Genomic DNA, 27,202 nt, shown 5'->3' with positions numbered 1-27,202 from the left:
CAACAGCCCAGCTCAGATGCGGGCAACGGTACCGACACCAGCCCAGCCTAGCTGCAGGAAAGGGCCACAACAACGGCCCAGCCTAATCATGCACTATGGGTCCTACACCCTCAGCCTATCCGCCCGCGCAACCTATCCGCGCGGAGGCCCAATATTCTCCTGCCACTTTCAAACATTTGTGTACGTGGACCCCCTGACCTCTCCGTTCTTACAACCCCTTTAAAATTGTAGCTATTGTTTATATTGCCTCTCCTTATTCTGCCGACCAAAATGCATCACTTCACATCTCCATTAAATTTTATCTGCCACTTGTCAGCGATTTCAGCAGTCTGTCTATATCCTTCTGAAATCTATTACCAACATCCTTACTGTTTACTACATTTCTGAAGAAAGAAGACTTTAGTTTGCTTAACTCTGATGGCTAATGCTCCTGACAGGAAGGTCACCAGAATGCTGAAGGAAGTACAAACTCTGATGACTTGTTTTTCCATCTGACAATTGATCGAGTGCCCTGGTGTTAGGGATGGGAAAAATACTCAAATTTATCCAAGGCCAGTTATGAGCAGGGAGGACTCTAGCATTGCATTTCTAGCCAGTTGTCCCCATCCTGTACATTTGCTGTTCAATTCCTATTAAAGATCATCACAGATGCTAGTTTCTTACCCAAGTAGCTAAAATTGACCATGACAATCATCAAACCTGTCCCAGCCCTCAAATGACAACCACACAGAGGAGAGTTCTAATATGGTATACTGGACAGCGATTAGGAATGGAAAATCTGTCTGATTCTCTCATCCTCCCCACCCCTTTGCTATCCAAGGGCAATGAGCCCCACTGTACAGCCCCATGCCATCCCACAGACCAGTGTCAAATTCAAAACGGGAATTCATTCCGGGATGTGGGTGTCACTGGCAAGGCCAGATTTATTGCCCATTCCCAAGTGCCCGTGAGCCGCCTTCTTGAACCACTGCAGTCCTTGTGGAACTCCCATAGTGTAGTTGGGGGCAGGGGAAGGGGGGAGAAAAGAGTTTCTGGATTTTGGCTCAGCGACGAAGAACGGCGATATATTTCCAAGTCAGGATGGTGTGTAACTTGTAGAGGAACTTGCAGGTGATGGTGCTCCCATGCACCTGCTGCCTTTGTCCTTCTCTGTGGTAGAGATTGCGGGTTTGGGCGGTGCTGCCAAAGGCGGCTTGGCAAGTTGCTGCAGTACAGCTTGTAGGTGGTACACACTGCAGCCACGGTGCGCCGGTAGTGGAGGGAGTGAATGTTTAAGGTGGTGGATGGGGTGCCAATCAAGCGAGCTGCAGAATATCCAGCCTCTGACCTGCTCTTGTTGCCACAGTATTTGTGCTGGTCTAGTTAAATTTTGGGTCAGTGGTGACCCCCAGGATATTGATGAAGGATTCAGTGATGGTAATGCCGTCTATTATCATGGGGAGGTGGTTTCACTCTTGCTTGTTGGAGATGGTCATTGCCTGGCACTTGTGTGGCGAGAATGTTACTTGCCACTTATCAGCCCAAGCCTGAATGCCGTCCAGGTATCGCTGCATGCGGGCACGGACTGCTTCATTATCTGAGATGCAAGTGGAACTGAACACTATGCAATCATCAGCGAACATCCCCACTTCTGAACTTATGATGGAGGGAAGGTCATTGATGAAGCAGCTGAAGATGGTTGGGCTTAGGACACTGCCCTTAGATGTCATAGGGCTGGTATGATAACCTCCAACAACCACAGCCATCTTCCTTTGTACTAGGTATGACTCCAGTCAGTGTAAAGTCTTCCCCAATTCCCATTGAATTCAATTTTACTAGGGCTCCTTGATACCATCCTTGGTCAAATGCTGCTTTGATGTCAAGGGCAGTCACTCTCCTCACCTCTGGAATTCAGCTCTTTTGTCCATTTTTGGACCAAGGCTCTAATGAGGTCTGGAGCCGAACTGAGCATCAGTGAGCAGGTTATTGGTGAGTACGTCCCACTTGATAGGCATTGTCGACAGTGCTATCATCACTTTGCTGATAATTGAGAGTAGACCAATTGGGAGGTAATTGGCCAGATTGGATTTGTCCTGCTTTTTATGGACAGGACATACCTGGTCAGTTTTCCACATCGTCAGGTAGATGCCAGTGTTACAGCTGGAACGGCTTGGCTAGAGGCGCGGCTAGTTCTGGAGCACAAGTTTTCAGCACGACAGCCAGATGTTGTTGGAGCCCATAGCTTTTTCTGTATCCAGTGCGCTCAACAGCTTCTTGATATCACGTGGAGTGAATTAAATTGGCTGAAGACTGGCTTCTGTGATGGTGGGGACGTCATGAAGAGGCTGATATGGATCATCCACTCGGCACTTCTGGCTGAAGATGGTTGCAAACGCTTCAGCTGTGTCTTTTGCACAAGCGTGCTTGGCCCCGCCAATCATTGAGGATGGGAGTATTCATAGAGCCACCTCCACCCGTTAGTTATTCAAATGTCCACCCTCATTCACGACTGGATGTGTCAGGACTACAGAGCTTTGATCTGATTCGTTGATTGTAGGATCGCTTAGCTCTGTTTATAGCATGCTACTTCCGCTGCTTAGCATGCATGTAGTCCCGTGTTGCAGCTTCCCAGGTTTGTATTTCATTTTTAGGTACGCCTGGTGCTGTTCCTGGCATGCTCTTCTGCACTCTCATTGAACCAGAGTTGGTCCCCTGGGTTGATGGTAATGGTAGAGTGAGGGATATGCCAGGTCATGAGGTTAGATTGTGGTGGAATACAATTTTGCTGCTGCTGATGGCCCACAGCACCTCATGGGTGCCCAGTTTTGAGTTGCTAGATCTGTTCTGAATCTGTCCCATTTAGCACGGTGGTAGTGCCACACAATACGAAGGAGGGTGTCTTCAGTGTGAAAACAGGACTTCATCTCCACACTGACTGTGCGGTTATCACTGCTACCAATGCTGCCATGGACAGTTGCATCTGCAACAGATAGATTTGTGAGGATGAGGTCAAGTAGATTTTTCCCCTTGTGTTGGTTCTCTCACCACCTGCTGCAGGCCCAGTCTGGCAGATATATCCTTCAGAAATCGGCCAGCTAGGTCAGTAGTGGTGCTACCGAGCCACTCTTGGTGATGCACATTGAAGTCCCCCACCCAGTGCCCTTGCTACCCTCAGTGCTTCTTCCAAGTGATAACGTCCTGCAGTTTGCAGCAGCAATTTTTCTTCAAGCCCTTTTGTTTTGAATTCCCTGTGTGGTGAGAGTTCCCAATCATAGCCAGTCAGCAGGGGAGCACTCCCTCACAGGAAGGTGAAGGCAACAAGGAAAGGGGAGCCACCTAGGGACGCCTCTCACACACACCAAACAGTTGCTCAAAGGAAGGCGGGGGACTCAAAATGGAACAGCAAAAATATATTAAAAACATGCCAAAATCCAAAGACTAACCTTTCCCTATTCCCACTTGCTATATTCCATTCTCATGCTCAATAAAATACTCAAATTAATCAACTGAATATACAGTATAATTGTTCCAGTACTAGCTTAACACTGACTACAATAGCTGCCTCAATAGAATTCCAAGGACATAGTGGTTTCTACTGATCAGACTTATTAACCACGCTGATCAAGGAAATCAATTTGCAATAAATAGATAGATTGTCCCCAGTAGGCTTCTACATTGAGCTTTCAAACCAATTTTTAGTTACTTTGGGTATTACCCTGGGGCCAGAATATAGGTTTTAGGTCTACTGCTGCTCCTGTGGTAGTCAAGTGAGCCACCAAGCACAGGCAAGACACTATTGCAAGAGAGAGAAGCAGAGCCCACTTACCAATGCAATTTACCTCTTAGCAACAGATTCAAGAGCATACGCAGCAGAAGCTTGGGAATAGGTTGCTGACTGCCGTCTTGCTTAAGGAATGGCTTGTGTGTGGTGTGGAGGGGAGAAGGGAGCCTAAGGAAGTAGGAGAAAATGGTACAAAATTCGGGAAGAGAACAAAAAGGTTTAAAAAAATTAAATAATGGATTATTTTAATGTGGTGTGCTGAAATTCCTCTGCCCCTCTTGCCTTCAATAGGGTTCCTCATCTAATTTACTCCCTTCTGTCTCCCAACCCCCTTGGGCCTGAAGGTGCCAACTCTTGCTGCAGGTGTCCACGGGCACTGGTCATCCTCTGGTGCCTCACCACAAATAGGAATTTGAGAGCTGTAACACTACTGGAGGGTGGATAGCTAAGCCCAGTCTTATCCTCACCTGATATTCCGCACACACAGACCTTCTAGCAAGAGTGGGACACCTAACTGGTTTTTCCACCACCCTGCCCCAGATAATCCATCAGAACTGCTACCCCAGCTGAGATCAGCTAACTCATCACATATTGGGAATTGAACTTGGGCCTTTGGGCCTGTATGACCGAGTGCAACACCAGACAATGCCTTTATCCACAAGGCCAAGGAAGCCATGTTGGCTTCTTAAAAATGAAGTGAAGCAGCTGATCTTGGACCTTCCATATGGATCCGGGTTAAAATTTCAATTCAATGAATATTTCTCAGTGTCGCTAAATCTGTTTCATGATGCCGTGTCACAAGTGGAAACCCACCGAACAAGAGCTGCCACAGTAGAACGGTGTAAGATGTGCAATTACATAACTGAGTTTAATTTGATGTAGTTTCTAGGTCCCATTAAGGCCACTTTTCTGAGATGTTCCAGAGCTAAAGGTCGTAATCTTTTGGAATATTCGTGTGGGGCTAACTTTGGCAAAGATTTCAATTGTTGGGAAGTCTCAACTACTTGCTCGGCAGTACTCCATGTGGTTTACATCTTTTGCAGCCGTCAGTGTTAAAGTTTTTGTAACAACTTCACATGAAAATAGACAACTTTTTTTCTGTGTTCTAAGAATCTCAGAACTTACTGGGGACCAAATCAGCACAATCTAGATCTATACAGCGCTCAAGTTTTGAAATGGTAAAACTTTCCGGTGGTCAAGAAGTTGGAGCTTTGCTAAGTTGTGTGGTGTTAATTTGCGAGCACCAATAAATTCCACAGAATATTTCTGTGAATGTTATCAGTTAAACATATTTTGAACTTAAACGATGCTGCAAAAATATTGGTGGGGTATTGATTTTTGTCTGGGCATGGTGCATGTGGTCATTTTCTTGGTATTTTGAATTGTAAATGAACATGCGCATAATTCAATACAGATTACCAGAATGATAAAACAAAGACGGAAATGATTGCAAAGACTGAGCAAAACTCCCCTTCTGAGTTATCCAGGAAGTGCACTGAAAGGTTGCCAAGGGGTTGCATGCAGGCACTAGTCATGCTCTCATGCAGCTACCTGATTAAGTAGCAAGTTTCTGAAATGCACAAATACAAAAAATGCTCAAGACAAAGCCTATTTTACAGTCATTAGGGAAAGGGGTGGGTCACAAGCAGGAAGAGTCAACAATTAAGCCAATTACTGGAGGAGACACTGCAACACAAGCTGAGTATGACCAGTCCCAACAGCTTGGTTAACATACTGCAAGGGATTGAGGAAAAGGGAAATCAAAAGGATTCTTTGATATTTATATATTAGAGGGTATGGGGTTGGCAACAAGTCACAGGGTTACTCATTCTACCTACAGAGTTTCATCACATGCAGGTTGGAAGACACGCTTCACCTTGGTCAGCAAATGAGAAGGTTTCCCAGCTATGTTTCTCAAAATGATTGACGTTTCCCTGTCCAGATAGGAATGCTTGGTGCAGGAAATAAAGAAAAAAAGAGAAATAAATCAGTGCAGTGATTAAAAAAAATTGAAGTGTGCAAGCATAGAATAAAAAGCAATCTATTCATTACAGAAAAGCAATTCAGCAGCAAACCACTTGATAACAACTCTTAGAGATATACACACACACACATTCATATATATTCCTTAAAGATCACATATACTCAAACACACATCTTACTAGAATGTTACACTATGATGCACCCCTGTGCAATCTCTCCAGTGCAGATTTCAATTCAGCCTTACATTTAGTCAGAGAAAGTGTCGTGGATTTTTTTTGGAAAGGGGTGTGGAGAATAGGTCTATTTCATTGAGTGGGTCAGAGGCATTTTGTTGGCACTTTCTTCTTCCCTTGAATGCTGAGGGCATGTAACACAGGATAACTGTTTCTCCTGGAAGCAAGATTCTAGTGCCCCAGTGGTTCACTGGTGGGAGGCTATTCCGATAGGATTCTCAAATATGAGATGCCAAAAACATTTACCTAGGATACAAATTAAGCAGACAACCAGCTGCACACTCAAACAAGATCTTTGGAAACCATCATAAGTTCAGGTCCTTGTCAAGTATCTTGGGTGAGAAACTCATGCTATTCTTGTTGGTTCACCCAAAGGCTGTGTGCTACCCAGTCAAGCAGACCAGCTAAATTCTAGCTTAGATTTCCTGTCTGTGCTGAACTAGCTGGCTTTAGCTACTGGCCTCCCTACCACTGGGAAGGGATCAGGATCACTATCCTGGTGGAAAGTGCAATGAGTGGACATCGGGTTTGACTATAATACTTTGCTGATATTCATGGGCTGGACTCTCATGAGGAACAGCCATTTAAATGAGGTCCCTGGGGCCTGTGGCATAGTATCCCAGCAAGAAGTGATGCCTTCAGGCAAGATGCAGAGAAATTGGGGTTGTGTTGGGGGGGGGGGGTAGAAGAGGTGGAAGAGAAATTAATGCATTAAAAACACACATTTACACCCCATTGAGAATAGAAACTACATGCAATAAACTTCGGAACTTGAACATTCCACAATTCATTGCTAAATTCTCAATGATTGCAAAATACCTTCAGTGTTAAGGTGCGAAATTTAAATTAACTCGTGTCTTTATCGCATTGCTACAAAGAAACCAATTGTGGGGGAAATGGGTACCGTCAATTTAGTCTGCTTATGAGATACAAGAGCTACAATGAAATAAACTAGACCCCCTCAGTTTATCCTCCGTGGTTTACTTTGCATTGGAGAGATAAAAAGCATTCACAAAAGTTGAACAATGAACAATTTTTAACACATCGATCCATTATCTTTAATTTCTTACTGTGGTAATTCAGAATTGAAAAGCTTTGGAGCAGAGGCAGATTCTAGTAAAGCTGAGTAATGGGTGTGAAATCCTAATGCAAATAAAAGATAATTTTTTATAAAGCTGCAGTCAAAAGTTTTGACTATTTTAATTTTTATACGTTTCCTTTCAAGGCAACATTCAGCAGCAGTCTGCACATGACAGCAATCAAGTCAGTGTTCAGCAAGATTGCACACGTGCTCATAACTCAGTCGATAAAAGTAGTGGGGAGAGCACAAAACTCGGTTTTGAATAAATATTGGAGGCAAAGATATTGTAAATGAGTAAACTCCAACATCTCTATTAAATTTAGTTTAAAATTTAAGTCTAAAAATATATGTGTGACAAGCCAATAAAGCCCCAGCTGCCCTGTACCTACATTTTCGCACCTTGCCCTCCCACCAATGGCAGAGTGTGGAGATCATGGTCATTATTTACACTGCAAACAAGTTGGAAACCAACCCCCACTGCAAAAACTTCATGGCAAATGGAGGAAAATTAACAGTTGTTTAATTTCAACCTGCACATTATAACAATGTGACTACAGGGTGGCACAGACGGTTTGCAACTTTTCTTATGAATTTTGCAATCGTCAAGTTGAGGAAATTTGAGTGTTGGGGAATGGAACACTTTCCATTTCAGTCACCCAGTGTTAACTAACACACACAGGGCAGGTATAAATTGCATGAATAAATCTTCCTCTATAATAAGGAGCATGGTAATCTAGTCACTGGACCAGTAATCCAGAGACCTGAACACGAGTTCAAAAACCATTCTGGTAATTTGAGAATTTGAACTCAGTTTCTTTAAAAATCAGTAAAATTGTTGTAAAAACCTAGCTATTTCACCATCCTTTATGGAAGGAAACCTACCATTCTTACCCAGTCTGGTCTGCATGAGAATCCAGTCCCATAGCAACATGATTCTTATCTACCCTCTGAAGTAGCCCAGCAAGTCAGTTATATAAAACCATTAGCAGTTCAAGAGGAAGGTTCACCACCACCACCTCAGGGAAAGAGAATATTCTGGGATATCATCTGGCAACATCTCTACTTTCAGTCCTATGCATTTAAATTGCTTTCTTTTGAACATTTATTTCCAGTGCGGTTCTTCCACATCCTCTTCGGATACAATCCTGCTTTCAACTTCCTCTAAAAACGAAGGCAAAATACTTCAGTATCTCCAACAGTTGCTCACTCAAGTCCAAGATAGCCCCTTTTACCTTTAAGTGGTCCCACTACTTTTGACTATCCTTTTATTTATTTGCCAATAAAAATCATTGCTATTTCCTTTCATATGGACTCCCAGTCCCTTTTCCTACTCCCTCCGACTTTCCAACCTTTTTTGCTTCTTTCCTACAATATTAATATTTCTAATTTCCAATCATTGAATGCAAGTCCACTTTTAGGGCTTACCCCTTCCTCCAAAGCGAATGTCTGCCACAAATGAAATGTTGAGCATTATTTCTGGACCAGTGTCCAAAACTCTTCACACCATCTCAAGGACCTGAAAACTGCAACTCTACCTTCCTCATTCTTCCCTCGCCCTATAACGTACTGGATTTTAACACCCAATCCTAGTCTCACTTCATCATCACTCAATTTACCTCATCTCTCCTATTCCTTTTAGTCTTGGTGATGTCTTGCACCATGGGCCTTGGTACTTCACCCAAAAATAAATACATCTTGCCCTAGCCTCGTCTTTCCTCTGGTGTGCCTTGATCCACCTGCTCCTACTTCATTGTTTGGAACTAGCAAAAAATCAAACTGCCCTCAGTTCTTCAGGTTCTTCAAAAGTTTGTACTTTACACAGCTACAAACATATTCCAGAATAAAACTCCTATCTCAACTTCCCCTGGTGGCTCAGTTTCTAAGTGCAATAGGCAGTACAGACTGGACAATAAAGACCAGAAAAGTTACAGGTTTGATTCCTGGCCTATAAACTTCAACTGGCCCGAGTCCCTGGGCCAGGGGAACAGATCAAAACCAGACAGGGTTCCCACTGATGCTAATTACCTAGTGATAACCTTCTGGCTTGACTATTTCAACACTGTCCTGGCCGGCTTGCCATCTTCCACCCTCCATAAACTTGAGCTCATCCAAAACTCTGCTACCATATTCTCACTCGCACCAAGTCCCGTTCACCCATCACTAATGTGCTCACTGACCTACAGTGACTCCCAGTCCACCAACATTCTCATCCTCATGTTCAAATCTCTCCCTTATTTTTGTAACCTCCTCCAGTCTTACAACCCCACCAGGGTTGCTCCAAATCTGGCCTTGTGTGCATCCCCCACTTTCCAATCATTGGCAGCCATGGCTTCAGCCATCTAGGTCCCAAGCTCTCTCCCTAAACCTCTCCACCTCTCTCCTCCTTTAAGACACTCCTTAATACCTATCTCTTTGACCAAGCTTTTAGTTACCGAATTCCCTAAACCTCTCCGCCTCTCTCTCCCTTAAGACGCTCCTTAAAACCTCTCTTTGACCAAACTTTTAGTCACCTGACCTAATATCTTCTCTTTGGTTTGGTGTCAATTTTTTCCTGATTATGCTCCTGTGAAGCACCTTGGGATGTTTTGCTACGTTAAAGATGCTATGTAAATGCAAGTTGTTGTTGTAGTAAAGTGTGCACTTGGACATGATCAGGCTCAGCTTTGAGTCTGATACCCTTCAATTCCAAATAACCAGCTGAAAGTCAGTGTGATGGCTTACACATGAAACTTAGCTCCTTAGGCAGGGTTCCCAAGGGGGCAGTGTCCCAGGTGAACAATATCCTGCAAGTGCCATTGTAAGAAAAGGAGAAGAAAACAGGCAGTAAAAATTTGATTTATAAGCAAGGGATAAATATTAGAAGCTAATTTTAATGTGGAAATATAATTTGAGGCATTTTGGGGTCTCCCTAGTCCGAAAGGAATTATGACAATTCTTTTAATATTAATAGGTTTCCCTCATGATTACAGGCTGTTTCTTAGCAACAGGTGGTGTTTTCATCACTGTTTTGAACTGAATTATTAGAGACATTGGAGAGAACAATCTCTGCTGTACCTGCCTTTTAGAAAAGATCTTTAGATTAGCTCCAAATTGCGTCTTTAAATCTTAACGGTTATGAAATGGCGGCTATGCTGTGCCGACTAGTGTTTTATGAAATCAGTGGTTGCTCTGCAGTATTTTAGGCAAATAGTAATTCATAAATTAAGTTGAGTTGTGTGTGTTTTTCCATTTCTTCACAATGCAATTGAGCAAGGAGTTATTTTGGTAACAATAGCAATACTCCTGGCACACTGAACTAATCAGAAAACACCATCACCAAAAAAACAACTCACTTCCACACAATTTTATCTGGCTCACTGAAAAATGCAACATGGTGTATTGGGCTTAGCAGTGACACTGAGGTTTCCCGAATCCTGACACTCACACGGGCAAGGTGGAACCATGCAAGAAGAGTTGTTACCTTCAGAAGAAGGGGGGAATCTGGCAGAGTAGTCCTCAAAAATGTTCCAATTTCAGTGCCTAGCGTGCTCGGCGCCTAACTGGGCACGGTGAAAATGCCAGAATACATTCCTCAAACACCACTCAACTTAACAGCATTTAGGACAGAAAAGTAAATGAATGTATTTTTGGTTCACTACCAGCCTTATTCAGAACAGGATGTGAACAACTGCAATATTTTGAAAGGCCCATTGCCCTCCTCTGACAAGAAGGGCTGGTTAAGGATAGAACATATGGTAAAAGGTAGTTAGATTGGCAAATGGCGGTAAGTGATATTCTAGAAGGATCGGTGCTGGGACCACTGTTCACTTAACTCGGCAACAGGAAGTACAATTTCAAAATTTGCAGATGACACCAAATTGGAGAGTTGTAGCTAGTACAGATGAGGACTGTGACAAAATACAGGAAGACATTAATAAACTTGCAGAGTGGGTGCATAATTGGCAAATGAACTTCAACATAGATAAATGTGGGGCAGTACATTTTGGAAGGAAGAATAAGGAGGTCACATACTCCTTGGAAAATAAGTATCTAAATGGGGTTAGAGGAACAGAGGAATCTGGGAGAACAGATACAAAAATCTCACAAAGTAGTGACGCAGATTAATAAGGGCATAAAAAAAGCAAACACTAAGGTTCATTTCTAGAGGGATAGAATTGAAAAGCAGAGAAGATATGCTAAACTTGTAAAGAACCTTGGTTAGACCGCACTTGAGTACTGTGAACAGTTCTGGTCTCCCCATTATAAAAAGGGTATATACACACTGGCGAAGGTGCAAAAAGATTTACTAGAATTGAGGTTCGACATAGGGAACATTGTTTCCGCTTGTGGGGAGACCAGAACTATGGGCCATAAAGATAAGTTAGTCACTAATAAATCCAATAGGGAATTCAGGATAAACTTCTTTACCCAGAGAGTAGTTAGTATGTGGAACTCGCTTCCACAGGGAGTAGTTGAAGCAAATGCGTTTAAGGAGATGCGCGATAAGCACATGAGGGAGAAAGGAATAGAAAGATATGTTACTAGGGTTAGATGAAGAAGGGTGGGAGGAAGCTCGTGTGGAGCATAAACACTGGCATGGATCTATTGGGACGAATGGCCTCAATGCTATAAATACTTTGTAAATGGCGAGCAAATTTACTGTCATGTTTTTACAATATATTAGAAACCACTGATTATACATATGCCCAATTCTCAGCTAAAACTAATTCTAAGTAATGCATTGTCTACGTTTATACCCAATATATCTTCATAGTACATTAGCCTCTGTATGCTTGATGTCTGCAGCATGGATTAGTATTAAAGAATCTAGAAGACCAGTATGACCAAGTTCAGAGAGAGTTTTAACATGATGCTTTCACAGCAGCTGGTATATGCAAGCCGTGATCCTGACCAACGGATCCATCACAGACCCATTCCATGTTTGGACCGGGGTCAAGCAAGGCTGTGCCATCGCACCAACGCTCTTCTCCATCTTCCTTGCTGCAATGCTCCATCTCACCCTCGGCAAGCTCCCCGCTGGAGTGGAGCTAAATTACAGGACAAACTGGAATCTGTTCCAAGCTCCGCCGCCTCCAGGCCAGATCCAAGGTCGTCCCATCCTCCGTCACTGAACTACAATTGCACTCGAAGGCCGAACTCCAAGCCATCATCAACACCTTCACCGAGGCGTACGAGAGCATGGGCCTTACACTAAACATCCATAAGACAAAGGTCCTCTACCAACCTGCCCCCCAGATATCAAAATCCACGACGAGGCCTTGGACAACGTGGACCATTTTCCATGCCTCGGGAGCCTACCATTAACAAAGGTAGACATCGACAACGAGGTCCAACACCACCTTCAGTGTGCCAGTGCAGCCTTTGGTCATCTGAGGAAGAGTGTGTTTGAAGACCAGGACCTCAAACCCGGCACCAAGCTCATGGTCTACAGAGCAATGGTGATACCCTCCTATATGGCTCAGAGACATGGACTATGTACAGCAGGCACCTCAAAACACTGGAGAAGTACCACCAATACTGCTTCCGCAAGATCCTGTAAATCGATTGGCAGGATAGGCGCACCATCAGTGTCCTCACTCAGGCCAATATCCTCAGCATCGAAGCACCGACCACGCTCGATCAGCTCCACTGGACAGGCCACATCGTCCACATGCCTGACACGAGACTCCCAAAACAAGTGCTCTACTCGGAGCTCCGACACGGCAAGTGAACCCCAGGTGGGCAGAGGAAACGCTTCAAGGACACCCTCAAAGTCTCCTTGAAAAAATGTAACATCCACACCGACACCTGGGAATCCATGGCCCAAGACTGCCCAAAGTGGAGGAAAAGTATCCGGAAAGGCGATGAATACCTCGAGTCTCTTCGCCGAGAGCAAGCTGAAGCCAAGCGTCGACAGCGGAAGGAGCGGGTGGCAACCCAGGCACCCCACCCACCGATTCCTTCAACCACCGCTTGCCCCATCTGTGACAGAGTCTGTAGGTCCCACATTGGACTCTTCAGTCACCTGAGAACTCATTTCTAGTGTGGAAGCAAGTCATCCTCGACTCCGAGGGACTGCCTATGATGATGATGATGGTATACTCAACACAATTTTTACAAAACATGCAATTTTTTTCTCACAATTTAAAATCAAGTTGTTGGATTGTCTCACAGCAGCTAAACACTACCAATGCACTACTTTGGGAAAACTCTGCCTGCTTAAACTAGGACACAAGGATAGCTACATGAAACACTCTTAATACAGCAAACCAGCTTTATTGTTTCGATTTTAATAGTGTAATAGTAGGTGTGTGGAAATATCTGTGTCCATTTACACTATAAAAGACAGAAAGCAATACAACTCGACATGCTCCATCCAAAATGTGAGTTGTGTAACACCAGGGTGATGCATTGGTAGATACACGCTGTCACTAAATAGGAGCAATGGGCTTAGGTAAGGGTTTTCTTTTTGTAGTTCATTGGTCCACAGGGAGGGGGGTTCTTGGTTACTATTAGAGTAAGTGGAGGATTGCACACAGCATCCACTGAATGCTTTACTGGTTTGTGGGGCTTTGTAGAATCGTGAGTTGGCACAGATTCAAAATGAGTGCAATCGAGACTTGGCACAAGCCAAACCTTTCCCCAAAGGAACGAAGGAAAATATAATCACCTTAGGCAATTCGTATGCATCACTGCCAAGGGGTTGTAAGAGATTACATTTTTGACTACAGAACTACGCGATCTGAGAAACAGCAAAGCTGCAGGCAGGTGGAAATCAGCAATATATCTGCAAAATTGTACCTCTAGCAGCACGGATGATGCACTGGCCAGTCGAGCTGTAAAGGTACTTCAAATTTTGCTGATTACTGATGGCAAAACCATAATATCAACTGATTTACCATTTATATCCTATAGCATAACGATGTTCACATGATCCTTAGCTGGATAGCAAAGTCATGTTTACAACAAATGCTTTTGTTTTAGCAGTGGGTAAGGGGCTGCTATCCCCCCACCCCCCCCCCCCCTTACTTCTCACAAGTGGCTAGTCTTCAACTGTAAACCTACATAGTAAGATTTACATAGCTGAGGGGGGAGGGAGGAGGAAGTGTCACTGGAGTGGAAACCCAAGCCAATTATAATGTCCTTACTGCCACCTCTTCTGAGGCAGTGATCTCAACAAAGGCCAGCAATAATGCTGCAATTGTGAGCACAAGGTGGGTTCAAATTAATCCAATCGGTCTATTCTAGCTAAGAGTCCTCTCTCATCACTGCATGCACCTGTTACTTAATTGAGTCCAAGGTTTTTACCTCCACTACCCTCCCCAGAATTTCACTGAAGATTGGCATCTCACCAGTTTGAACTCGTGCCGCTTTGTCTTACCATCACTATTTAGTTTGAAGTACTGTTTCAGATTTACCTTATCTTTAACATTTGCCATCTTATATACAGGTACTTTTTATAAAGTGTCCTCTTTTCAAGGCTAAAAAGCCCAAGTTTTTCTTATATTTTCCTCATAATCCAGTCCTCTGGCACCAGGGAACAGTCTTGAGGTCCTTCTCTGTACTATTTCCAGGGAGTGAATATTCCTCTTGGAGACCATGATTAAACACACCATTCAAGGTACATCCTTACCCAAGTGTTAAACAGCTTCAGTGTGATGCCCTCTATTGATTTTGCGTGTTAGCCAATTGTGTTTGTTTTGTTGATCGTTGCTCTGCAATGGTCAGTGTTGAGTCCATCATTCCTATATCTCTTTCCTAACTCACTAATTACACCTCCTATTCCCTGACAATGTGTAACACATTATTTGTATTGAGTTTGATTTCCCATTGTTCTACCAGTTGGCAACTTTATCCAGGTCCTTGTAATCAGACTTGTCTGTGCATCCTCCCACCAATTAGTATTATCATTTGTATTATCTAAATCCAGGTCATTTATGTCAGGGTGACCATACGTCCCAATTTTCTGGAGACAGTCTTCGGATGAGGCAGAGGATTGGTGAACTGCTAACATTGTACCATTGTTTAAAAAGGGAGGAAATAGATAAACTGAGCAATTACAGGCTAGTTAGTTTAGCCTCGGTGGTGGGCAAATTACTGGAATCAATTCTGAGGAACAATATTAATCATTTAGAAAGACACAGATCAATCAAGGATAGCCAGCATGGATTTGTTAAGGGAAGGTCGTGTCTGACTAACTTGATTGAGTTCTTTGAGGAAATAACAAGGAGGGTCGATGAGGGCAGTGCATTTGATGTAGTTTACATGGATTTTAGCAAGGCCTTTGACAAGGTCCCACATGGTAGGCTGATCAAAAAAGTGAAAGCGCATGGGATCCAAATGAGTGGCAAATTGAATCCAAAATTGGCTCAGTGGCAGGAAGCAAAGGGTAATGGTTGCCCCTCCCCAAGCACAAACAGTATCCTCCAATAGTGAGTGTGTGGAGGAACAGAGGGACCATGGAATATATGTCCACAGATCCTTAAAGTTAGGACAGGTAGATAAGGTAGTCCAAAAGGCATATCGAATGCTTTCCTTTAGTAGCCGAGCCATAGAATACAAGTGCAGGGAAGTTATAAAAACTATATAAAACACTAGTTAGGCCACAGCTTCGTACTGCGTGCAGTTCTGGTCACCACATTACAGGAAGGATGTGATTGCATTAGAAAGGGTGCATCCTAACTGCAGCTCTCGCAAAACCGCATCCGCACTCTGACTCAGACGGGCCACTTAACAGGGTCCCATTGGCAGCGACGGACCAATGAAAGGGCGGATCATCGTTTGTTGTCTACTGAATTGCTTTGTCTGGATTGGCTTCGGTTTGGATAAATGAAAAAGCGGATCGCAGTTTGAAATGACAGCGCTGGGACAGTTTGGCTTTGACCGAAATGGTTTCAGTATGAACCAATGAAAGGACAGAGTGAGGGCGAGTGCTAGCCAATTGGACGGCTGTGTTTGCGCAGAAGGTAAGTCACAGCCCGGGAACAAGTAACATCTCATTTGCTGGTGATGTGAAAATGCAAATCTGATTGGTTGATGTGGGTTCGTCCACAGCCGCCCATCACTAGGCCGGCTTCTCCATTTCCGTTGGGAGTTAAATATAAAGTGCAACAAAAATAATGGGGAAATTAATGAAGCGATGGCACCACCGATACTGTCTCGAGGGACTGAAGCACAAACACCGGCCATCACATGAAAGTAATGGCCTAGATCCTGGGAACTAGCAGGTCACCTGACTCCATGGCTGGAACCGAGTGGACGAGTCCATGAACCGTAAGCCTGAGGACAGTCACTACCTCATGAAGCAGTAATTCAGCTCTGTCTCGGACCATGCCATGATGCTGAATCTCCAGTGGTTTCCGGCGAAGAGCTGGGAATAGACAGCGGCTCGGCCAGTCAGCGCTGGGAATAGACGGCGGTTCGGCCAGTCAGCGCTGGGAATAGACGGCAGCTCAGCCAGTCAGCAGCGGGAATAAAAGGCAGCTCGGCCAATCAGTAGCGTGAATAGACGGCGGCTCGGCCAGTCATCACTGGGAAAGCACGGTTCCACGTTTGCTGAGGGGCCGCTCTCAGAACTCAATAATGTTCCCGGGGAGTTCCCAAGCGAGAAATGGGAAAATCCACTCTTTACATTGAAATACATAGAAGTTATAACATGGAACTAGGCCATTAGGCTTTCAAAAAAATGGACACTAAACCAAAGGTGGTGATATTGGGAGGAGTGATGAAAAATGTGGTCAAAGAGAATTTCATGGAGGACTGTAAATGAGAGCAAGGGAAATAAATGAGTTGGGCAGTGAAGTGAAGAAAAAGATTTTCCGAATAGGTCCTAGACAGTGGGTACGAAAAACTGAGGTTCCTGAAGAGTGTTACAGAATTTATAAACGGTGTCTCAATGCACTTCAATTGTGAGACGTCATATTCTTATGTAATTACTGTGGATGTAAGAAATAGGAGGAGTAGGCCATTTGGCTCCTCGAGCCTGATCCGCCATTCAATATCATGGCTGATCTGATCTTGGCCTGAACACCATCTCCCTGCCTGCTCCCCATAGCCCTCGACTCCATTATCGTTCAAAATCCTGTTTAGCTCCACCTTAAATATATTCAATGACCCAGCCTCCACAGCTCTCTGGCGTAGAGAAATCCAAAGATTCACGACCCTCAGAAGAAACTCCTCTTCATCTCGGTTCTAAATGGACGACCGCTTACTCTGAAACTATGCCCCGTAGCTCGAGATTCCCACACGAGGGGAAACATTCTCTCTGCATCTACCCAGTCAAGCCCCCTCAGAATCTTATACATTTCAATAAGATCACCTCTCATTCTTCCAAACTCCAATGAGTGTAGGTCCAACCTGCTCAACCTTTCTTCACAAGACATCCCCTTCATCTCAGGAATCGACCTAGTGAACCTCCTCTGAACTGCCGCCAATGCAAGTACCCTGTATATCCCTCCTTAAATGAGACCAAAACTGTACGCATTACTTCAACGCCCTGCACAGTTGTAGCAGGACTTTGCTACTATTATATTCCATCCCCCTTTCAATAAATGCCAACATTCCATTTGACTTCCTAATTACTTGCTGTACCTGCATGCTAACTTTTTGTGCTTTATGTAAAAGGTCCCCTAGATCCCTCTGCACTGCAGCATGTTATCTCTCCCCATTTAAAGAAGTTGCTTTTTTATTTTTCCTACCAAAGTGGATAACCTCACATTTTCCCACATTAGACTCCATCTGCTAAATTTTTGCCCACTTAGCCTATCAATATCCCTTTGCAGATTCTTTGCATCCTCCTTACTACTAGCTTTCCCACCTATCTTTCTATCAGCAAATTTGGCTACATTACTTAGTGAGGCCTCACAAGGAATATTGTGTTCAGTTTTGGTCTCCTAATCAGAGGAAGGATGTTCTTGCTATTGAGGGAGTGCAGCGAAGGTTCACCAGACTGATTCCCGGGATGGTGACACTGACATATGAGGAGAGACTGGATCGACTGGACTTGTATTCACTAGAGTTTAGAAGGATGAGAGGGGATCTCATAGAAACATAGAATTCTGACGGGACTGGACAGGTTAGATGCAGGAAGAATGTTCCCGATGTTGGGGAAGTCCAGAACCAGGGTACATAGTCTGAGGATAAGGGGCAAGCCATTTAGGACTGAGATGAGGAGAAACTTCTTCACTCAGTTGTTAACCTATGGAATTCCCAACCGCAGAGAGTTGTTGATGCCAGTTCATTGGATATATTCAAGAAGGAGTTACATATGGCCCTTACGGCTAAAGGAATCAAGGGGTATGGAGAGAAAGCAGGAAAGAGGTACACTGGGGTGAATGATCAGCCATGATCTTTGTCATGTATTCTACTGTCATTGTAATCCATGTATAAACTAACCTAAGTGCTATACCGTGAGAACACTGACCACTAGGTGGTGAGCTTGTGGGAGACACTCCCAACCTGGACTTTCAAGTATAAAAGGGGAAGTTCCACCCATCTTCTCCACTTCACTGCTGGCAAATAAAAGTTACTGGTCACCTTTACTCGACCTTCTCTCTAGTATGGGCCTCGTATGCATTTGTACTGTATAGTAAGGACATATTATTGGCGACGAGAAACTGGGATTTAAACCACGCGAGCATGGCCACTAGCAACACAGATGAGAGGTACTGTGTTGGTGATGATTGGGACGATTTTACTGAGAGACTACAGCAAAGTTTCGTCACTAAGGAATGGCTGGGACAGGATTCGGCCAACAAACGCAGGGCTCATCTCCTGACGGTTTGTGGATCCAGGACGTACTCCCTGATGAAGGACCTTCTAGCGCCAGAGAAGCCGGCGGAAAAGACTTTTGAAGAGCTCAGTAAGTTGATCGGGGAACACTTTAAACCGGCGAGCAGCATGCACATGGCGAGACACCGGTTTTACATGCAACGGCGGCGAGAAGGGCAAAGTGTTCCAGACTTCGTGGCAGACCTCCGGCGACTGGCAAGCCTATGTAAGTTCCCAGATGAATGCAGAGCGGAGATGCTGCGAGACTTTTTTTTTTTTTTAAATTGAGGGCATCGGGCCGCTGGGGTTTTCAGGAAACTGATCGAGACCAACGACTTGACCCTGGAAACGGCGGCTTTGATGGCCCAGACATTTATCGCAGGGGAGGAAGAGACCAGAATGATGTTTGACAAAAATCTTGGTTTAAATGCAGCAAATGGACAGGGAGTCAACATTGTTAACACGGCACACAGTTCTCCAGGCAGACAGGGGCAATCGGACATGCCCCAGCATGTAGTCGAACTAAAGGGGGAATTCAACAGAGACAATGGCGAGCTGAACGGCGATTCATGCCATCGCAAGAGACAATGCGGCCATCAACACCTGTCAATGGTGCAGTTAAGGACAGTTACAGAGACAGTCAGGGATGATCGACTGGTAATGGACCTTTTGTTTCCAACAACGGCTCATGTTGGAGGTGTGGAGGCAACCACACAGCTAGAGCTAGCACCAAAGGGCAAAAAACGTTAGTAGGAGTTGTGTACAGACCTCCAAACAGTAATAGGGATGTTGGGGAGGGCATCAAACAGGAAATTAGGGGTGCATGCAATAAAGGTGTAGCAGTTATAATGGGTGACTTTAATATGCACATAGATTGGGTTAGCCAAACTGGAAGCAATACGGTGGAGGAGGATTTCCTGGAGTGCATAAGGGATGGTTTTCTAGACCAATATGTTGAGGAACCAACTAGGGGGGAGGCCATCTTAGACTGGGTGTTGTGTAATGAGAGGGGATTAATTAGCAATCTCATTGTGCGAGGCCCCTTGGGGAAGAGTGACCATAATATGGTGGAATTCTGCATTAGGATGGAGAATGAAACAGTAAATTCAGAGACCATGGTCCAGAACTTAAAGAAGGGTAACTTTGAAGGTATGAGGCGTGAATTGGCTAGGATAGATTGGCGAATGATACTTAAGGGGTTGACTGTGGATGGGCAATGGCAGACATTTAGAGACCGCATGGATGAATTACAACAATTGTACATTCCTGTCTGGCGTAAAAATAAAAAAGGGAAGGTGGCTCAACCGTGGCTATCTAGAGAAATCAGGGATAGTATTAAAGCCAAGGAAGTGGCATACAAATTGGCCAGAAATAGCAGCGAACCTGGGGACTGGGAGAAATTTAGAACGCAGCAGAGGAGGACAAAGGGTTTGATTAGGGCAGGGAAAATGGAGTACGAGAAGAAGCTTGCAGGGAACATTAAGGTGGATTGCAAAAGTTTCTATAGGTATGTAAAGAGAAAAAGGTTAGTAAAGACAAACGTAGGTCCCCTGCAGTCAGAATCAGGGGAAGTCATAACGGGGAACAAAGAAATGGCAGACCAATTGAACAAGTACTTTGGTTCGGTATTCACTAAGGAGGATACAAACAACCTTCCGGATATAAAAGGGGTCAGAGGGTCTAGTAAGGAGGGGGAACTGAGGGAAATCTTTATTAGTCGGGAAATTGTGTTGGGGAAATTGATGGGATTGAAGGCCGATAAATCCCCAGGGCCTGATGGACTGCATCCCAGAGTACTTAAGGAGGTGGCCTTGGAAATAGCGGATGCATTGACAGTCATTTTCCAACATTCCATTGACTCTGGATCAGTTCCTATGGAGTGGAGGGTAGCCAATGTAACCCCACTTTTTAAAAAAGGAGGGAGAGAGAAAACAGGGAATTATAGACCAGTCAGCCTGACCCCAGTAGTGGGTAAAATGATGGAATCAATTATTAAGGATGTCATAGCAGTGCATCTGGAAAATGGTGATATGATAGGTCCAAGTCAGCATGGATTTGTGAAGGGGAAATCATGCTGGACAAATCTTCTGGAATTTTTTGAGGATGTTTCCAGTAAAGTGGACAAAGGAGAACCAGTTGATGTGGTATATTTGGACTTTCAGAAGGCTTTCGACAAGGTCCCACACAAGAGATTAATGTGCAAAGTTAAAGCACGTGGGATTGGGGGTAGTGTGCTGACGTGGATTGAGAACTGGTTGTCAGACAGGAAGCAAAGAGTAGGAGTAAACGGGTACTTTTCAGAATGGCAGGCAGTGACTAGTGGGGTGCCGCAAGGTTCTGTGCTGGGGCCCCAGCTGTTTACATTGTACATTAATGATTTAGACGAGGGGATTAAATGCAGTATTAGGCTGCAGAGTGACTTGGATAGGTTAGGTGAGTGGGCAAATGCATGGCAGATGAAGTATAATGTGGATAAATGTGAGGTTATCCACTTTGGTGGGAAAAACAGAGAGACAGACTATTATCTGAATGGTGACAGATTAGCAAAAGGGAAGGTGCAACGAGACCTGGGTGTCATGGTACATCTGTCATTGAAGGTTAGCATGCAGGTACAGCAGGCTGTTAAGAAAGCAAATGGCATGTTGGCCTTCATAGCGAGGGGATTTGAATACAGGGGCAGGGAGGTGTTGCTACAGTTGTACAGGGCCTTGGTGAGGCCACACCTGGAGTATTGTGTACAGTTTTGGTCTCCTAACTTGAGGAAGGACATTCTTGCTATTGAGGGAGTGCAGCGAAGATTCACCAGACTGATTCCCGGGATGGCGGGACTGACCTATCAAGAAAGACTGGATCAACTGGGCTTGTATTCACTGGAGTTCAGAAGAATGAGAGGGGACCTCATAGAAACGTTTAAAATTCTGATGGGTTTAGACAGGTTAGATGCAGGAAGAATGTTCCCAATGTTGGGGAAGTCCAGAACCAGGGGTCACAGTCTGAGGATAAGGGGTAAGCCATTTAGGACCGAGATGAGGAGAAACTTCTTCACCCAGAGAGTGGTGAACCTGTGGAATTCTCTACCACAGAAAGTAGTTGAGGCCAATTCACTAAATATATTCAGAAGGGAGTTAGATGAAGTCCTGACTACTCGGGGGATCAAGGGTTATGGCGAGAAAGCAGGAAGGGGGTACTGAAGTTTCATGTTCAGCCATGAACACATTGAATGGCGGTGCAGGCTAGAAGGGCTGAATGGCCTGCTCCTGCACCTATTTTCTATGTTTCTATGTATCAACAATATACCCGCAGAAATTGCAACGTCAGCGGTCACTTGGCGCCTATGTGCAGGAAGCCTGCAGCCAGGTTAATGTAAGAGGAAGACGGGGACGATGTAAGCCCTACGAGGCCAAATGGACACGGGGAAAATCGCTGGAAGCTGAAGTTCAGCGAGTTCATGTGGAGCACATATACAGTTCATATACCAGGACGCCACCGATAATGATGAAAGTGCTCCTCAATGGCATCCCAGTATCAATGGAGCTAGACATGGGGGCCAGCCAGTCCCTGATGAGTATCAAACAGTTCGACAAGTTGTGGGCGTCCAAGGCCAGGAGGCCAAAATTATTGCCAATTGTCGCACAGCTACGGACATATACAAAGGAGATCATTCCGGTGCTAGGCAGCGCCACGGTAGTCGTGACCCACAAAGATTCGGAGAACAGGTTGCCACTCTGGATTGTCCCGGGTGACGGTCCCGCACTGCTGGGGAGCAGTTGGCTTGCTGTCATGAACTGGAAATGGGGCGATGTCAATGCAATTTCTTCTGTGGAGCAAGTATCATGCTCACAGGTCCTGGACAAATTTGACTCACTATTTCAACCCGGCATCGGCACTTTCAAGGGGACCAAGGTAGTGATTCACATAAATCCAGACGCCAGGGCCAGTACACCATAAGGCTAGAGCGGTGCCGTACGTGATGCGGGAAAAGATAGAAGGCGAATTGGACCACCTGCTGAGGGAAGACATCATCTCGCCAGTCGGATTCAGTGACTGGGCGAGCCCGATTGTGCCGGTGCTCAAAGCGGATGGATCGGTCAGGATATGTGGTGATTACAAGGCCACCATCAATCGGGTGTCACTCCAAGACCAGTAACCGCTACAGAGAGCGGAGGACCTCTTTGTGACGCTATCCGGTGGCAAACTTTTTTCAAAATTGGACCTGACCTCAGCTTACATGACCAAGGAGCTGGCGAGTGAGTTGAAGAAGCTGACCACCATCACGACACACAAGGGGTTGTTTGAGTACAACAGATGTCCGTTCGGGATTCGCTCGGCTGCCGTGATCTTTTAATGAAACATGGAAAGTGTCAATTCGATTCCAAGGACGGTGGTTTTTCAAGACGATATCCTCATCACGGGTTGCAATACCGAAGAACACCTCCACAACCTGGAGGTGGTGCTACGCAGACTGGACCGGGTAGGTCTGCGACTGAAAAATGAGAAGTGCGGTTTCCTAGCTCCAGAGGTAGAATTCCTGGGAATGAGGGTAGCAGCAGACGGGATCAGACCTACTGCGTCCAAAACGGAAGCGATCCAGCGAGCACCCAGACCCCGTAACACGACGGAGCTGCGTTCGTTCCTGGGGCTCCTGAACTATTTTAGTAACTTTCTTCCCAAATTGAGCACGCTGTTAGAGCCGCTACACGTGTTCCCACGCAAAGGTCGCGAATGGGTCTGTGAAGCCAGGAAAGGGCTTTTGACAGAGCACGCAATTTGTTATGCTCCAACAATCTTAACGTTTTATGACCCATGTAAGAAACTTGTTTTAACGTGCGATGCGCCGTCCCATGGGGTTGGGTGTGTGTTGCAGCATGTTAATGCCAAGGATCAATTACAGCCGGTAGCTTATGCCTCCAGAAGTCTGTCCCAGGTAGAAAAGGAAGCGTTTGCATGTGTATATGCAGTAAAAAAAAATGCACCAGTACCTGTTTGGCAAGAAATTTGCGCTGGAGACAGATCACAAACCCCTAACGTCCCTTTTGGCCAACAAGGCCATAAATGCAAATGAGTCAGTCCGCATAGAGGTGGGCACTCAAGTTAGCCACCTATGACTATACAATTCGGCACAGAAAACTGCGCCGATGCACTCAGCAGGCTCCCCCTACACCGAGGGGGCAACCGAGCATGCTGCTGAGATGGTCATGTTGAAGCTTTCGAAAGTGAAGGCTCACCCGTGACAGCCCATCAGATCAAAGTCTGGACAAATAGAGATCCGTTGCTGTCTTTCGTCAAGAAATGTGTCCTGAATGGGGACTGGGCAGTTACGTACAAGGCATGCCCTGAGGAATTTAAACCATTTCACAGATGCAAGGATGAACTCTCGATTTAGGCCGATTGCCTACTCTGGGGAAACTGAGTAGTCATGCCCCAGATGGGCAGAGAAGCGTTCATCCGAGAACTCCACAATGAACACCCGGGCATTGTCATGATGAAGGCAATTGCCAGGTCACACGTTTGGTGGCCAGGGATAGATGCAGACCTGGAACTTTGTGTTCGCAGGTGCAACACGTGTGCCCAGCTGGGCAATGTGCCCAGGGAATCCCCCCCCCAACCATAGCCCCTAGTCCTGGCCCGCCAAGTCATGGTCACGCATCCATGTGGACTATGCAGGTCCTTTCATGGGAAAAATGTTTTTGGTTGTAGTAGACGCCTACTCCAAATGGATCGAGTGTGACATTTTCAATTCAAGCACATCCTCTGCCACAGTAGAAAGTCTACGGGCAATGTTCGCCACCCATGGTCTACCGGATGTCTTGGTCAGCGGCAATGGCCCGTGCTTTACAAGCATTGAATTCCAGGACTTCATGGCAGGAAATGGTATCAACCATGTCAGAACAGCACCGTTCAAGCTGGCCTCAAACGGCCAGGCGGAACGAGCAGTGCAGATAATCAAACAGGAGATGCTCAGAATCCAAGGGGGTTCCCTACAAAGCCGGTTATCACGCCTCCTGTTGGCCAATAGATCCCGACCACACTCGCTCACAGGGGTTCCATCCGCAGAGCTGCTAATGAAAAAGACGCTCAAAGCCAGGTTATCTCTTATATACCCCACCATGAAAAATTGTTGAGAGCAGGCGCTGGTCACAATGTGACTACCATGACGGGAATGCGAGGGCGCAATGTATTGATGTCAATGACCCTGTATTTGTCCTCAACTACGCTGCAGGGCCCAAATGGCTCGCAGGCACTGTGATTGCCAAAGAGGGGAATAGGATTCTGGTAGTTAAACTTACCAATGGACAAATCTGCCGCAAACACATGGATCAAACAAAAAGGTTCAGCAACCCCATAGAAGAAGCAGAGGAAGAACACGATGTAGTGTTCACTCCACCACAGGTGACCGAACACCAGAACGAAGTGGAGGAGAGCCCAGTCACTGTGGGCAGTCCAGACAGGCCTGAGGCATCGCAAACAGCAGACACTCAGGCCAGCGCCCAATGACCGGAGCCCCAACTCAGGCGCTCTACAAGGGAGCGTAAACCACCAGCGAGATTTAATCTGTAATCCCAATAAGACTTTGGGGGGAGGTGATGTCATGTATTCGACTGTCATTGTAACCCATGTATAAACTGACCTAAGTTGTACACCTTGAGAACACTGACCACTAGGTGGTGAACTTGTGGGAGACACTCCTAACCTGGATTTCAGGTATAAAAGAGGAAGCTCCACCCATCTTCTCCACTTCAGTGCTGGCAAATAAAGGTTACTGGTCACAGAGTGACCTTCTCTAGTATGGGCCCCGTGTGCATTTGTACATATAGTAAGGACATATTAATCTTATTGAATGGTGGTGCAGGCTCGAAGGGCCGAATGGCCTACTCCTGCACCTATTTTCTATGTTTCTATTGCACTTGGTCCCTTCATCCAAGTCATTAATATAGATCGTAAATAGTTGAGGCCTCAGCACTGATCCCTGTGGCACCCCACTAGTTACAGTTGGCAAACCTGAAAATGACCCATTTATCCCGACTCTCTGTTTTCTGTTAGTTAGCCAATCCTCTATCCATGCTAATATATTACCACCAACCCCGTGAACTCTTATCTTGTAAGAACATAAGAAATAGGACCAGGAGTAGGCCACCTGGCCCCGCGAGTCTGCTCTGCCATTTAATAAGATCATGGACTCAGCTCCACTTCCCTGCCTGCTCCCCATAACCCTTTAATTCCCTTATCGCACAAAATTCTGTCTATATCCACCTTCAATATATTCAATGACTCAGCCTCCACAGCTCTCTGGGGCAGAGAATTTCATAGATTTACAACCCTCCTGAGAAAAAAAAATTCTCATCTCAGTTTTAAATGGGTGGCCCCTTATTCTAAGATTATGCCCCCTAGTTTTAGTTTCCCCTATGCGGAAATATCCTCTCTGCATCCACCTTGTCGAGCCCCCTCATTATCTTCTATGTTTCGATAAGATCACCTCATTCTTCTGAACTCCAATGGGTATAGGCCCAACCTACTCAACCTATTTTCATAAGTCAACCCCCTCATCTCCGGAATCAACCTAGTGAACCTTCTCTGAACAAACTCCGAAACAAGTATATTCTTCCTTAAATACGGAGACCAAAACTGTATGCAGTACTCTAGGTGTGGTCTCGCCAATATCTGTACAGTTGTAGCAGGACTTCTCTGATTTTATACTCTATTCCCCTTGCAATAAAGGCCAACATTCCATTTGCCTTCCTGATTACTTGCTGTACCTGCATACTAACTTTGTGTTTCATGCATGAGGACCCCCAGGTCCCTCTGCACTGCAGCACTTTGCAATTTTTCTCCATTTAAATTATAATTTGCTTTTCTATTTTTTCTGCCAAAGTCGGTAAGTTCACATTTTCCCACATTATACTCCATCTGCCAAAATGTTTGCCCACTCAAGTAGCCTGTCTTTCCCTTTGCAGATTTTTTGTGTCCTCCTCACAATTTGCTTTCCCATCCATCTTTATCTTTGGATTTGGACATGGTGCCAGAGGGCTGCTAATGTGGTACCCTTGTTTCAGAAGGGAGAGAGAGACAGGCCGAGTAATTACAGGCCTGTCAGCCTAACGTCAGTGATGCGAAAATTATTGGAAATAATCCTGAAAGACAGGATAAATCTACATTTGGAAAGGCAAGTATTAATTAGGGACAGTCAGCACGGATTTGTTAAGGGAAGATCGTGTTTGACTAACCTGATTGAATTTTTTGAGGAGGTAACCAAGAGGGTCAATGAGAGTAGTGTGTACGATGTAGTATATATGGACTTTAGCGAAGCTTTTGATAAGGTCCCACATAGACTGGTCACGAAGGTTAAAGCCCATGGGATCCAGGACAAAGCGGCTAGTTGGTTCCAAAATTGGCTTAGAA

At 45.2% G+C, this 27,202-nt stretch overlaps 1 protein-coding gene across 6 annotated transcripts in view; it reads right to left on the bottom strand.

The window, feature by feature from the left end:
* Window positions 1–27,202, bottom strand: part of raph1a (Ras association (RalGDS/AF-6) and pleckstrin homology domains 1a) — a 342,525-nt gene that overhangs the window by 89,262 nt on the left and 226,061 nt on the right. For 4 of the 6 annotated variants that reach the window (XM_070876085.1, XM_070876083.1, XM_070876087.1 and 1 more), the window contains one exon: window positions 5,637–5,711. The exons of 1 other annotated variant lie outside the window; for it this stretch is intronic. In XM_070876085.1, the coding sequence (XP_070732186.1) occupies window positions 5,637–5,711 (75 nt within the window). Of the gene's footprint in view, window positions 1–3,805; window positions 3,870–5,636; window positions 5,712–27,202 lie in introns of those variants that run through there. One more of the 6 variants, XM_070876088.1, reaches the window with a different exon arrangement.

Source organism: Pristiophorus japonicus, chromosome 3, assembly GCF_044704955.1.
Source record: "Pristiophorus japonicus isolate sPriJap1 chromosome 3, sPriJap1.hap1, whole genome shotgun sequence".
In the NCBI taxonomy this organism is placed as follows: domain Eukaryota; kingdom Metazoa; phylum Chordata; class Chondrichthyes; family Pristiophoridae; genus Pristiophorus; species Pristiophorus japonicus.
The sequence above is the reverse complement of the archived record's forward strand: the minus strand, read 5'-3'. Positions and strand labels throughout refer to the sequence as shown.